The sequence below is a fragment of the Citrus sinensis genome, chromosome 5 (assembly GCF_022201045.2).
Source record: "Citrus sinensis cultivar Valencia sweet orange chromosome 5, DVS_A1.0, whole genome shotgun sequence".
Lineage (NCBI taxonomy): Eukaryota > Viridiplantae > Streptophyta > Magnoliopsida > Sapindales > Rutaceae > Citrus > Citrus sinensis.
In genome coordinates this window covers 29,547,713-29,561,635 of record NC_068560.1, presented here as the reverse complement: position 1 = coordinate 29,561,635, position 13,923 = coordinate 29,547,713, and the positions used below count along the sequence as shown (strand labels likewise).

The 13,923-nt window shown below is 47.0% G+C and overlaps 2 protein-coding genes across 2 annotated transcripts in view; one reads left to right on the top strand and one right to left on the bottom strand.

The window, feature by feature from the left end:
- Positions 1-4,512, bottom strand: part of LOC102619578 (uncharacterized) — a 57,055-nt gene extending 52,543 nt beyond the window's left edge. The window contains exon 1 of the mRNA XM_052440866.1: positions 4,502-4,512. The gene's annotated coding sequence lies outside the window, so the exon portion shown is untranslated. The remainder of the gene's footprint in view (positions 1-4,501) is intronic.
- LOC127902433 (uncharacterized) lies at positions 984-2,294 on the top strand. Its single transcript, XM_052441340.1, has 2 exons — positions 984-1,563; positions 1,918-2,294. The coding sequence occupies exons 1-2, from the start codon at positions 984-986 to the stop codon at positions 2,292-2,294; spliced, it is 957 nt and encodes a 318-aa protein (XP_052297300.1).
- Positions 4,513-13,923: the final 9,411 nt, after the last annotated feature.

Below are 13,923 nucleotides of genomic sequence, written 5' to 3'. Positions count from 1 at the left end.
GAATGCCAACCCTTTTACCTTCGTTGGCTACCTTTTTATAGGCTTCCTCTGAATCACAGTCTTCCGCTCTTTTCGAGACGGTATGGGACTCCAACTGCTGCGTTATGGGCAAAACATGGGATCTAGCGTGTTACGCCACGGCTCTGTGAGACCTTGCGTGTTACGCCACGGTTCTGGGGAAAGTGTGGCTGTCATGGCTCTGTGAGATCTTGCGTGTTACGTCGCGGTTCTGGGGAAAGCGTGGCTGTTGTGCCTAGATTCTCGTGCTGGAGAGCACGTCTTGCCAACTGCCGTCGACCGGGTCTCCTCGCCTCTCGATCTCTAGCCGGAATGGCCTCATGCCTTTTATAGGAATTGGCCTCGCGGACGACAACATCGTGGACGAGCAGGATGTTTCTGCTCCTGTTCTTCCACGCGCCAGGCTTTAACGGAACACACCGGTTCGCAGAACTCCGCCATCAGATGTCTGCTCGTCATTCCTGGTCCCTTCGACGCATTTGTCCCAAACAGTATCCCTCCCAAACACCGGTCCCCCAGTTTCTGGTGTTGGGTAATGTAGTGGACCAGCAGTAGAAACTCGATAGTACTCGCTCGCGTGGGTTTGGAAAAGGCTGCCAGGAGTCATGTCGCATTTAATTGCGGACGAGGTGACGTGGCAGAAATCCCCCCCTCCATTTGAATTTCAAACCGACGGTTACGGGATTCTCGGAATATGCGTCATTAAATGCTGGCAGCCCAAGAGTTTGCTTCTCAGTAAGGAAACCCAAAATCTTCAAACACGAACTCGTCATTTTCTCCATTCTTGTCTTTCCGGCGAATGAACCTCGGCGCCAAAGCTGTCATCCCTGTCTCTCTCTGACCGAGTCCCTGCTTCAGGTATTTCTTCTATTTTTTTCGGTATTGGTTAGTTGTAGGTAATTTCCTTTCTCTCTGCTTTGCTTGAGGTTGTAGTTGGCGGTGGTGTTTTGGTTAGAACTTAGGATATGTCGAAGGGTAAGGAGAAGGTCGTTGAGGTTGGTGACGACGAACTAGGTTTTTTGCCTAGTCTGCCCGCTGATTTTGCTTTTGATCCCGGGATCCCCTTAGAGCCCATTAGGTCTAGTGTTGGTACTAGCGCTAGGAGGATGTCTCCCCAAACAACCTCCTCGAGCGACAGTAGCGATGAAGAAGGATCTTCTGGATCGGAGAACACCTTGAGTGAGGGTCAAGGGGATGATTCTGGTGAGGCGTCCCCACCAGGAGCATCACGACCAGAAGAACGGGGTACAGTAGGAGGTAGAGCCTTGTCCCGTGATTATGCCATTGATTACATGTCGTGTACGACCACGTTTGACGAGCTCAATGACCTCCGACTTAGGTATAGTATTCCTGGTGAGATACCTCTTAAGATCCCAGGAAAGAAGGATACACCTAGCCGGCCTCCCAGGGGATACGTTACCCTGTATCTGGAGAGCTTTAAGTATGGGCTGAGGTGTCCCTTGCAGCCTTACTTTGCCCGGATACTTAACGGGCTAAATCTGGCTCCTGGTCAGCTGAACCCCAACGGGTGGAGAGTGCTCTCTGGTCTGTTCATATTGTGGGACAGATGTTGCCAAAGCGAGCCCACGGTTGATGAGGTGAAGCACCTGTACCAGCTGAAGAGCAGCCCTAAAGATGCCGGCTGGTACTACTTCCAATCTGGTACCAAGAGCAGGAAACCCATAACTGATCTTCCAACTGGTGGTGGTGGGACTTGGAAGAGGAAATTCTTTTTTGCTGGGGGTCCCTGGGGTCAAGTTGCACAAATAGACGGGAAGGATTGTCGCGTCCCACCCCGTTTCACGGTCCCAGGTTGCCTGCTCGCTTTAGATGTCTTGTATCCATAATTGTTCCTGCTGTATTGGTTTGTCTCTAACCAAGTGTCTGTTTGTGCTGTAGTTTCCTGGGGTGTTCACTTCCCGCTCCGACCTGGTCAGCTTAAACGGGTCGAGGCTGTATTGGCCAATTCCTGCTCGAGCCGAGAACTGCTATCTACATACAACTTCCTCGAGTCTCGGTTGATACTTCCTGGCCATAAGATGGAGGACGCAGTGATTGGAGCTCTGACCAGGAAACGCTCTCGGCCTCCAACAACCGATAGGGACCAGGACAAAGATGCTCCCGCTGCGAAGCGAAAGAACATCGTGCAGCAGGTTCCTCCCTTGCAGGCTCTCCCTCCTGCCTCTGCTAAAGTCGGGGAATCCAGTAGAGCAGCCACTGATCCTGCTTCCTCTTCTCCACCTGTTGTGCCTCGGTCTCGCTTACCCGACAGCTGACCAGAACACTTGGTTCCCTATCTCAATGAGTTGTCTAAACTCGTGAGCAAGAAGGACCTGGAGGGCTTCGACGGTTGTACCCTGGGCGAGCTGGTGGGAGCCATGCAGTATAGTGCTTTCCATCTCAGCTGCATGGCCACCTACTATAAGGCCAAGGTTGGCCGTTACGACAGGAAGATGAAGGAGGACATTCAATCGGCGACGACCAAAGCTGACGTTGCCGAGAAAAAAGCGGGGGAGCTAAACGTTGAGAACCTCAAGCTGATAGAGCAAGAGTCCCTTGCTCAAGCAAAAGCCATTACCCTCGAGGAGGAGCTGACCAAGGTTAAGGAGGATCTCCAAGGGCAGAGGGCTATGTATGAGGCTCAGCTCGAATCTCTCCGCGATTCCCACCGAGCTCATATAGAGAACTTGGAGAGGGAGGCCGACAACCAGTACGACCAGGGACTTTGGCATTCCTATCGTTGTATCATGGCCGTCCTCGGGAAGCAACACCCTGATCTGAAGATGGATGACCTTGCAGCTGGTGTTGCTCAACATATGGACGAGGAGGCGGCCAAGGAAGATGCCGAAGGGGTAGAGCCGATCGTGATTGAGGAGGGAGACTCTCCTCCTCGTGCAGTCCCTGCTGATGTTGGCGAGGCGAGCGCCCCTCTGGATGCGACTGGTGATACTCCTCCTGCACCTGAGGAGGTCCAGCCAACCGACGCTGCTGGGCTTACTGATCCACGACCTTCCTGATATGTTTCTTGTATTGTAATGAACAATGTTTGTGAAGATTATCTGCTTTGTTAATTATTAACAAATTAATAGAAATGTTTTTGATTACTCTCTTGTGTGGTAATTACGAGAGCCTGCTCGTCCTCGTCTGGTCGAGCTGGCTATGGCTTGGTATATGGTTTCGCCACCTGCCTTAGAAAATTTTCCGTTGTTCGGGATTCTGCTCGCCTTTACGCGGTCGAGCAGATCCCGCCATGCTTGGCTTTTGTCTCGCCATAAGACAGGTTTTGAGACTCGGTGAGCCTTTGCGTGCCTTGGGTTTTTCGAGGATTGGGATTCTGCTGCCTTCTCGTGGCCGAGCAGATCCTGGCACGCTTGGCTTCTGTCTCGCCATAAGACAGGCTTTGAGACTCGGTGAGCCTTTGCGTGCCTTGGGTTTTCTTCAAACGATTTGGACTCTGCTGCCTTCTCGTGGCCGAGCAGATCCTGGCATGCTTGGCTTCTGTCTCGCCATAAGACAGGCTCTGAGACTTGGCGAGCCTTTGCATGCCTTAGGATTTTCTTCAAACGATTTGGATTCTGCTGCCTTCTCGTGGCCGAGCAGATCCTGGCATGCTTGGCTTCTGTCTCGCCATAAGACAGGCTCTGAGACTTGGCGAGCCTTTGCATGCCTCAGGATTTTCTTCAAACGATTTGGATTCTGCTGCCTTCTCGTGGCCGAGCAGATCCTGGCATGCTTGGCTTCTGTCTCGCCATAAGACAGGCTCTGAGACTTGGCGAGCCTTTGCATGCCTTAGGATTTTCTTCAAACGATTTGGATTCTGCTGCCTTCTCGTGGCCGAGCAGATCCTGGCATGCTTGGCTTCTGTCTCGCCATAAGACAGGCTCTGAGACTTGGCGAGCCTTTGCATGCCTCAGGATTTTCTTCAAACGATTTGGATTCTGCTGTCTTCTCGTGGCCGAGCAGATCCTGGCATGCTTGGCTTCTGTCTCGCCATAAGACAGGCTCTGAGACTTGGCGAGCCTTTGCATGCCTCAGGATTTTCTTCAAACGATTTGGATTCTGCTGCCTTCTCGTGGCCGAGCAGATCCTGGCATGCTTGGCTTCTGTCTCGCCATAAGACAGGCTCTGAGACTTGGCGAGCCTTTGCATGCCTCAGGATTTTTTTCGGTTTCAAGCGAATAAAATTCGTCGACGTTACATTAATGGCAGGATTTGACTTATATGAAATTGTTCGGACATAAAACATAAAAATAAAAGATAGACAGCATGAGCAGAAATTGCTTTAAAATGTGAGCAAGTCTTACTGGAAGTATTTTCGGAGGTGTGCTGCGTTCCATGGGCGTTTCACTTCGTGGCCGTCCGCGCAAACCAGCTTGTAAGCTCCGGGCCCCGCTATCTGCTTGACTCTATACGGCCCTTCCCAATTCGGTCCCAGCACTCCTTGAGTCGAATCTTTGGTGCTCTGATTCACTCTTCTCAGTACCCAGTCTCCGACCCTGAATTGCCGTATGTTCACCTTCTGGTTATAATACCGAGCAACCCTCTGTTGGTAAGTGACTGATCGCTCGGCTGCTTGTTCCCTCCTCTCCATTAGCAGATCAAGATTCAAACATATCTGCTCGTCGTTCTCCTGTTCATTGAAATGATCTGTCCGGTGTGTGGTCGTTCCTACCTCAGCCGGCACGACCGCTTCATGTCCGAAAGCCAAAGCGAACGGTGTCTCCCCCGTTGCGGTTTTGTGGGTTGTTCTGTATGCCCATAGCACACCTGACAGCTCGTCAACCCACGCACCCTTTTTTGCTCCGAGCCTGGTTTTCAGAAGCCTCTTGACTGTCTTGTTGGCTGCTTCTACTTGTCCATTCGATTGAGGGTGAGCAGGCGAGCAATACTTCAGCTCTATTCCGAGGTTCTGGCAGAAATCCCTGAAGCTGTGATTATCGAACTGCCTGCCATTATCCGTTACCAAGGCATATGGGATCCCGTATCGACAGACCAGGTTTCTCCACACGAAGTCTGTTGTTTTCTTCTCTGTGATCCTGCTAAGGGCTTCTACCTCTATCCACTTCGTGAAGTAATCTATAGCGACTATCGCATGTGTTGCTGCTCCTCGTCCCTTTGGCAATGGGCCGATTAGATCAATTCCCCATTGAGCGAATGGCCAAGGGGAGGCCATGGAGGTGAGCTTCTCTGGTGGTTGGTTAGAGAAATTTGCAAAACTCTGGCAGCTTGCACAGCTCCTGGTCTTCCTTTGCGCATCCTGGTGCATCGTCGGCCAGAAATATCCCTGCCTTAGAACCTTGTAGGCCAGGGACCTCCCGCCAGAATGATTTCCGCAAATTCCTTCATGCACTTCCCTCAGCACGTAATCCGCGTCGTCATCGTCCAAACACCGAAGGAACGGTAATGTATATCCTCGTCGATACAGTACCCCATCGATCATCGTGTATCTCGAGGCCTGAGCTCTAATCTTCCGAGCCCGTAGCTTATCTGGTGGTAAGACCCCGTCTCTAAGGTATGAAACTATCGGGTCCCTCCACGAGCTTTTTTGTTCTATCCGCAACACCCCCAAATTTTGCTCGATACTCGGGCGAGACTTCACTTCTAGGGGGACCGACTTTGGCATTTTTGGGTCGGCGACGGCTGCCATCCTAGCCAAAATGTCTGCTCGACTATTCTGCTCCCTGGGGATTTGTATCACCTCCACTGCTTCGAACTTCCCCATCATCTGCCTGACTATCCTTAGGTACTGTTCCATCTTCTCCTCTCTTGGTTGGAATCTTTCACTGACATGATTCGCAACCAGCTGGGAATCGGTTCTGATCTTAACTCTGTCTGCTTTCACGGCCCTAGCCAATTCCAGCCCTGCTATCAAGGCTTCATATTCTGCCTGGTTATTTGTGGCTGCAAATTCCAACTTTACAGCATAAGAGATCTCCTCCCCCTCTGGGCCTTCCAGGACAATCCCTGCTCCTGAACCCCGCTCTCCTGATGACCCATCCACAGATATCTGCCATACTTGAGTTTCGTCGTTGCCTATATCTGCATCTTGCTGACCCAAGCATACTTCGGGCTCCGCGAACTCAGCTACGAAATCGGCCATTGCCTGGGCCTTTATCGCCGCGCGGGGTTTATAGTCTATGTCGAATTCGCTCAGCTCTACAGCCCATTTGACGAGCCGACCAGAGGCATCTGGCTTGTGCAGAATTTGACGCAATGGCTGGTTGGTTATTACCGAGACCGGGAATGCTTGAAAGTACGGCCTCAACTTCCGAGCAGCAACCACAAGGGCCAGTGCCCATTTCTCCATCGTTGGGTATCTGGTCTCAGCGTCGAGCAGGGCCTTGCTGGTGTAGTATATCGGATACTGAATTCCTTCTTCTTCTCTCACTAGAACGGAACTGGCGGCCCGATCAGATACCGCCAAATACAGATTCAACTTGTCCCCATCCCTCGGTGTGGACAGTAGCGGAGCTTGCTGCAAGTAATGCTTCAAGTTCCGGAAGGCTTCCTCGCATTCTGGGGTCCATTCCGTTTTCTTTCCCCTCCTTATCACTTGAAAGAATAGCTGACACTTATCTGTAGCCTTGGATATGAATCTGCTCAACGCCGCCAGCCTCCCCGTGAGGCTCTGCATCTCCTTCAGGTTTCGAGGAGACGTCATTTGCACAATCGCCTGGATCTTCTCGGGATTTGCTTCAATCCCCCTATGGCTCACCATGAATCCCAGGAATTTCCCTGACTCGACCCCAAAAGCACACTTCTCCGGGTTAAGCTTCATCTTATACTTCCTCAAAAGCTCGAACGTCTCTTCGAGATGTCTGACATGTTCCTTCGGGATTTTGGACTTGGTGATCATGTCGTCCACGTACACCTCCATGGTTTTCCCGATCAAGGGCTTAAAGACTTTATTCACCAGCCTTTGATAGGTGGCCCCAGCATTCTTGAGACCGAATGGCATCACCCTGTAACAGAACAGACCTTGGTTAGTGATGAAAGCCGTGCTCTCCTCATCCGGCTCGTACATGGGGATCTGGTTGTATCCCGAGAATGCGTCCATGAAGCTAAGCAGACCATGTCCAGCCGTTGAATCTACTAGCTGATCGATCTTTGGTAAAGGGAAGCTGTCTTTTGGGCACGCCTTATTGAGGTCTGTGAAATCCACACACATCCTCCACTTGCCGTTTGCCTTCTTTACCAACACCACATTTGATATCCACTCTGGGTAATTGACTTCCCGAATGAACCATGCTCTCAGAAGCTTCTCCACCTCATCATTTACAGCCTCATACCTCTCCTGGTTGAAGCACCTCCTCTTCTGCCTTACTGCCCGAGCACCTTTCTTTATTGCCAGCCTATGACATGCTACCTCTGGGTCAATCCCTGGCATGTCCTCATGTGTCCAGGCAAACACGTCGGCGTGAGCCTGTAAGCATTTCACCAACTCCTGCTTTTGCTCTCCCTCAAGTCTCGACCCGATTCTGATCGTCTTTCCCGGGTTCTCTGGTCCCATGCTTACTGTTTCCAGATCCTCTACGGGTTCTTGTCTGCCAGTCTTGTTTTCCACTTGGGTATCGAGGGATGTTATCTGCATCGCCTCCCTTGCTGCCGAGGAGTAGCAGCTTCTTGCGATCCTCTGGTCTCCTCGTACCACTCCGACTACCCCATTCACCCGGTACTTCAGAGCCAGATAATGGTTGGACAGCACCGCTTTGCTCATCCTTAAAAATGGCCGACCTAGGATCATCTGGTAAGGACCTTCCTCGTCCACTACGACGAAGTCCAGTATCATTGTTCTTTCTGTCGGGGGGCCCCCGATTGTGATAGGCAGTTCGACCACGCCCAGAGGGACCAGCTTCCCTCCTCCGAACCCCTTCAAGGAGGTGTTGGTGTATTCCAACTTCCGGTCGGCTATTCCCATTTCTTCCAAAGTTGATTTAAATAGCACATCAACTGAGCTCCCCGTATCAACCAGTATCCGGTCAAACTTCTTGCTAGCGATCGTAGCCTTGATGACTAAAGCGTCCTCGTGGGGGTATAGAATCCCTTCCTCATCCTCATCCGTCCACATGATTGGCACTTGCCTGACCCTTGCTCGTTTGGCTGCTGGGGTGTTGAAGAGTATCTCTTTACTGGTCATGGCGTATCTGGCATAATTTTTTCTCGATCTGTTCGAATCTCCGGCCAACGTTGGGCCCCCAGCTATCACCCTCGCTGCGGGCGGCTCGCGTCTCAAGATTCCTTCACTCTGCTCCCCTTCATCCGTTGTGGCCACCATCGGGAAAGTCCCATCCATAAACTCGTCCAGGTACCGATTTCTCACCAAATCTTCGACCTGGGTCTTGAGATCTCTACACTCTGCTGTGGTATGGCCATGGGTGCCATGGAACTTACAATAACGTCCTCTATCCCTCCTGTTGGGTAGCTTTGTTATTGGTGTAGGGAGGTGCAGCAGCCCTCGACCCTTTATGGCCTCGTACACCTCATCCAGGGGCATCTTCAAGGGAGTGTACCGCCCATAGTCCTGGTTCTGGTCGACCAGATGCACTGCTCTTTCTCTGTTTGCCCCACTGTGAGTTGGGGGCGGTGGGAGTGCTTCTGGTCTGCTCGTCCTGCTACCGTGGGAATGTTGATGAAGATCGCCGGATGCCGGATCATGTCTTCTCCAAGGCTCCCTAGCTGGGGAACGAGGAGGTGGCGCCCTGCTGCGCTGATACTGTGGCGGCCTCTGATGAGGCTGGTAAGCAATTACCCTACCTCCTGCTCCACTACCGGAGATCTGGTGGTCCCTCCTCCTGATCGGCCCATTAGTTGGTAATGCTTTCTTCTCTCTCCTCCCTAACCCTTCCAACTGGTCTGTCTTGATCCGTGCAGCCTTCTCCTCCTCAATCTCGATGTCTCTTTTAGCCTGTTCGTATGCGGCTGCATACGTTTGAATAGCTGGGCTTCTCAAATTGTACCACAGCCTTCCTATCTTCACCCCTTCTTTCAGTCCCCTTAACGCCTGAGGGTGGTTGAAGGCTCCCAAGTCGAGGACAGCCCGATGAAACCTCTTGATGAATTCCCGAAGGGTTTCTTGCTCCCCCTGTTTCATGCTCTTCAGCTCCATCATGTCATCTTCCGGTGACATTGCCCCACTAAACTGCTCTGCGAATTCCTGGCACATCTGCTCGAAGGTTTTTATGCTGCCCCGAGGAAGTTTCCTGTACCATTCTCGTGCACGTCCCTCAAGGGATAGTGGGAACACCCTGCACCTTTGGGATGGAGATAATCCCTGTACCCCCGTTATGTCGTTGAAGCGCTCCATGTGCATCAGCGGGTCAGTTCTTCCCGAGTATCTGAGGTCGGGGAGGCGGAAATCTCTCGGAATAACTGCCCTCATGATCTCTGCTGCGAGCGGTGATTCCCCGTCCAGCATTATCCTCCAACCAGGGGCTCTGTTCCTCCCTTGCATGTCATCAATTATTTGCGCTAGCCTTCGCACTTCCTCCTCCAGCTGTCCTGCGCGACCAGGGTCGCGCGCTGCAGCTTGATCCCGCTCTCGCTCTACATCATGTAAGTGTTGCCTCAGTTCTGTTTCCTCTGCATTCACCACCCCGTCGCCCCCGTCACAAGTCTGTCTTACCGGGGACTGCTCTCTTTCTCTATGAAATTCTCCCCGCAGAGGTACGTTACCTCTCTCACCACCAAATCTCCCAGCGGTTTGACTTCTCTCCGCACTATCGGTACCTGGTGCCGCTCCACCGCCTCTCACCCTTCCCTCTTGGGTTACCCTTCGCTCGTTCCGCAGCTCATGCAGGATGGTTGTCAAGGTTTCCATCTGCTTTTCCATTCGCTCCATCCGGTCGAACATGACTTTTTCCCGTGCTTCGCTGATTACCTCCCTCAGCGTCACGGAATCGTTAAGCCTTATGTCACCCCCTTGTGCGCTACTTCCTCCTATCTCCATTGCCTTTTGCTTACTCCACCCCTCTTCTTGCTATCGACAGAAGCTTTTTGCTCTGGGTCCCCACAGACGGCGCCAAAATGTTGATGCGAGATTCCGGTTCTCCTCGTTCTACGATCAGGATCTCTGCTCGATCAACTTCGTCACGACCAGGAGGTCTCCTCGCCAGGCTTCTTCTCCAGAGGTCCCTGCGTACACAGATAAGTCAGAGTACGCCGGTTGTTTTCCCGGCGCAAACCCTCCGACGCTCAAGTCAGATATGAAGGTTCGGGAAAAGCTTGCCACAGGTCTTATGGCGTTTCTTGTGGTTTTCTCCCCTTTTCTCAAGAATGCCAACCCTTTTACCTTCGTTGGCTACCTTTTTATAGGCTTCCTCTGAATCACAGTCTTCCGCTCTTTTCGAGACGGTATGGGACTCCAACTGCTGCGTTATGGGCAAAACATGGGATCTAGCGTGTTACGCCACGGTTCAGGGGAAAGCGTGGCTGCCACGGCTCTGTGAGACCTTGCGTGTTACGCCACGGTTCTGGGGAAAGTGTGGCTGTCATGGCTCTGTGAGATCTTGCGTGTTACGTCGCGGTTCTGGGGAAAGCGTGGCTGTTGTGCCTAGATTCTCGTGCTGGAGAGCACGTCTTGCCAACTGCCGTCGACCGGGTCTCCTCGCCTCTCGATCTCTAGCCGGAATGGCCTCATGCCTTTTATAGGAATTGGCCTCGCGGACGACAACATCGTGGACGAGCAGGATGTTTCTGCTCCTGTTCTTCCACGCGCCAGGCTTTAACGGAACACACCGGTTCGCAGAACTCCGCCATCAGATGTCTGCTCGTCATTCCTGGTCCCTTCGACGCATTTGTCCCAAACAGTATCCCTCCCAAACACAGCCAACAACCCGGCGGAAGCATTTGCCAAAGCCTATTTATGTTTCAATGATAGATTTGTGAATGATAATTAATCTCTTGATCTTGTTCTTTAATTTGCTTAAATATGTTATTAATTGCTATTTGCTCTCATGATTTTGTTTTCACAGATTTAAATAGCTGGTTGTGTGCCTCGCGGAGCCAGTTATTTATTCTGCAATGGACCTTGCTTTGAGGAAACACATGTCATGCTTGATTGTGTTGAAAAGTTGTTATCGAACTTCAATTTCTACAACAAGGCAACTGTTAAGGACATAAGGAAAGCTTTTGGTGCATTTTTGTTCATTATAATTAATTTTGAGCAATTGTGTTAATTGTGCAGGGGACTTCAATGTGTGGAGGTACATTAACGAAGGTGAAACAAGTCTTATTAATAATGATGGACAAAGAGTGCTTACTTTCAATGGGTATACTACTGCCTTGGCAATGCTTACAGGATCTCGTTTGTTGATTTGGTAACTTGACGTTTACTAATTTGCCTTACAGCAATACAATACAATACAATATGTGATACTAGCATGCATGCATCAAGTGATGTCTACAGAACTGTGGCAGTAATTATGTCAATTACTAAATATTAATAGCACAAAATGCTTACTCTTCTTCATTACTACTCTATACAATGTATGTACAAAATTTAATTTGACATATGTCACAATCCAACTATAGCCCATTCTCATAATCTTCTTATATTGATTTATTATTTGATAAAATGACACTATTTAGGTTGCGTTTGTTTTTTTGTCTGAAATCTGAATAATTCTAAATTTAACTGAAGTTTGAATAAATTTGAAAGAAAATGTTTAAATGATATGTTTGTTTTTCTTTGTTCAATATCTGAATAGAAAATTTTAAAAAGCTAGTAATTTAACATAAATATACTTTTTAAGTGGTGCATGTATTTGTTCTTCACAATTTAGAAATTTAACAAGTTGATTAATTTGGTAGCATTAAAAAATAATATTATCATTGTTTCTTAGTTTCTTAATTTAATTTTGTAATTAAAAATATAATTATAACATCAACTTTCAATTTGAAGTTAACAATGTTGTTTTAGTTTTGATACATCGTAATGCATATAATCTTATTTGTTCAATATTTTGCTTTAATTAATGTTACCGTGTGCATAAAAATTTAAAGCAATTAAAAAAATAACTTCAAGGATAATATAAATACGTAATATAAAAAATAAATGAATTGTTAAGGATATTTTTGAGATTTGAAACTCAAATTTTCTAATTAGATTTAAGACTTCAGACAAAAGTAAATTTTTTCTATTCAGATAAAATTGTTTAATAATAAGTGATAAGTTAAAAAAAAATAACAACCCAATATAAGTAAATGTCTAAGAAAAGTTAAATTCAAACCTCAGATTAAAAAACAAACAACACTTTAGTAATTACACATTCTAGGTAGAAATAAATTAATATAACTAAAACTTAATACTGTTAGGATTTTTCTATGACAATATTTGAATTTTTACATCAATAATAATGGGTTTGTTATGGACCCTTGGATTTAAATGTTTTAATCATCACCATTGATTTAAATTAGTAGATAAATAACTAATTACTTAATAATTAATAGATAATATTCAAGGTTAATGGATACAACTTTATTTTTAATCAATTGATATATATTTTTTAAATAACCAATACAATTAAAAATTTAGAATTTTAAATAATTGAAATTAAAATATTATCCTAATTAAATTATAATTTTGTGAACTATTGTCTATTGATTGAATTTAACGATACATATTTATGCCATTATTGGCACACAAAATATATATCATAATAATATTTCTTAGTCCAATATTTATCCGAAACTGCATCCGACTCGATCGCATTTGCTTTCTTTTTTTCAAAGAGCGTTAATACAAGTTGTGAATAAGTTTTTGGATTGCCCGGGAGCCGGGATTAATCGTGGCTGGTGATTGATTCATTTGGTTATAGTGGCGTAGTTTGAGTTAATTAATTGGCACTCTAGCTAATTTCTTGCATTGGGATTCATTTGGTTATAGTGTAGCTTGAGTTGATTAATTGATACTCTAGTTAATTTCTCGCATTGGGTTTACAGCAACATAATAGAATGGCTTTTATTTTTGTTATTTAATTAAGGAGACTTAATTTCACAAACATAAATTTTATTTGGATTGGATTTGATTGGACCAATCCACGTAATTTTTTAACCTTTTTAGTGCTGAAGTTTGACCCCATGATCTCTAGTCATATTTTCAGTCAATTTAAATCATTTAAAAAAATTATTCTTTTTAAAAAATGAAAATAATTCCCTCTCTCATGAAGGGATTGTTGTGTTCAAATATCACCGCTCTATATGTTTTCGAGACAAGCTAGTTCGAAGTACCCTCTCAATTCATAATAAGAATACCATGCAATTGCCCCAAACTTAATTCTTTTCTTAATTCAATCAACATAGGTGAAGGTACATGGTCCCACAGAACACAACACAAGTCAATGCTTAGATTTGAACCCAGTACTAAACTAACTTATAATGATCAATCAATTCTTAATAATCTTCTGCGACAGATGCATGTATAACAATATACAATTAAGAATTAATAACTTCTAATTGTATATTTCTAAAGGATTAGCAAAAAATAAAGCTCAGGATTGAATCGAAATTCTGCAATTCCCATCCTTATCTCCAACTACTAATTATATTTACTAGTGTTTCATGTCCACTTCCCAGCCCAAACCGGTTGGATTTACAAATTAGTATTAATTTTGATAACCCTACTAAATAGGAACTAAGAGGACCATACGACGAGTCACAACTAGAATTACAACATCTGGGCAAAGCACTTAACTCATTGTCCGCCCAATAGTAACTTAACTGATTAATAATAAATTAAGATCACAACATTTTTGGCCAGCTAAAGACACAATTATCATCGGCTTTGCTTCTCACGAACACCGTAACACCCGTGCACAAGTATACACAGAGACTTGGTGAGGCGCACAAATTGTGAAGTTGCTCACAAAAACACCAATAATTGTTATTTTCTTAATTAGAGAGTTACGA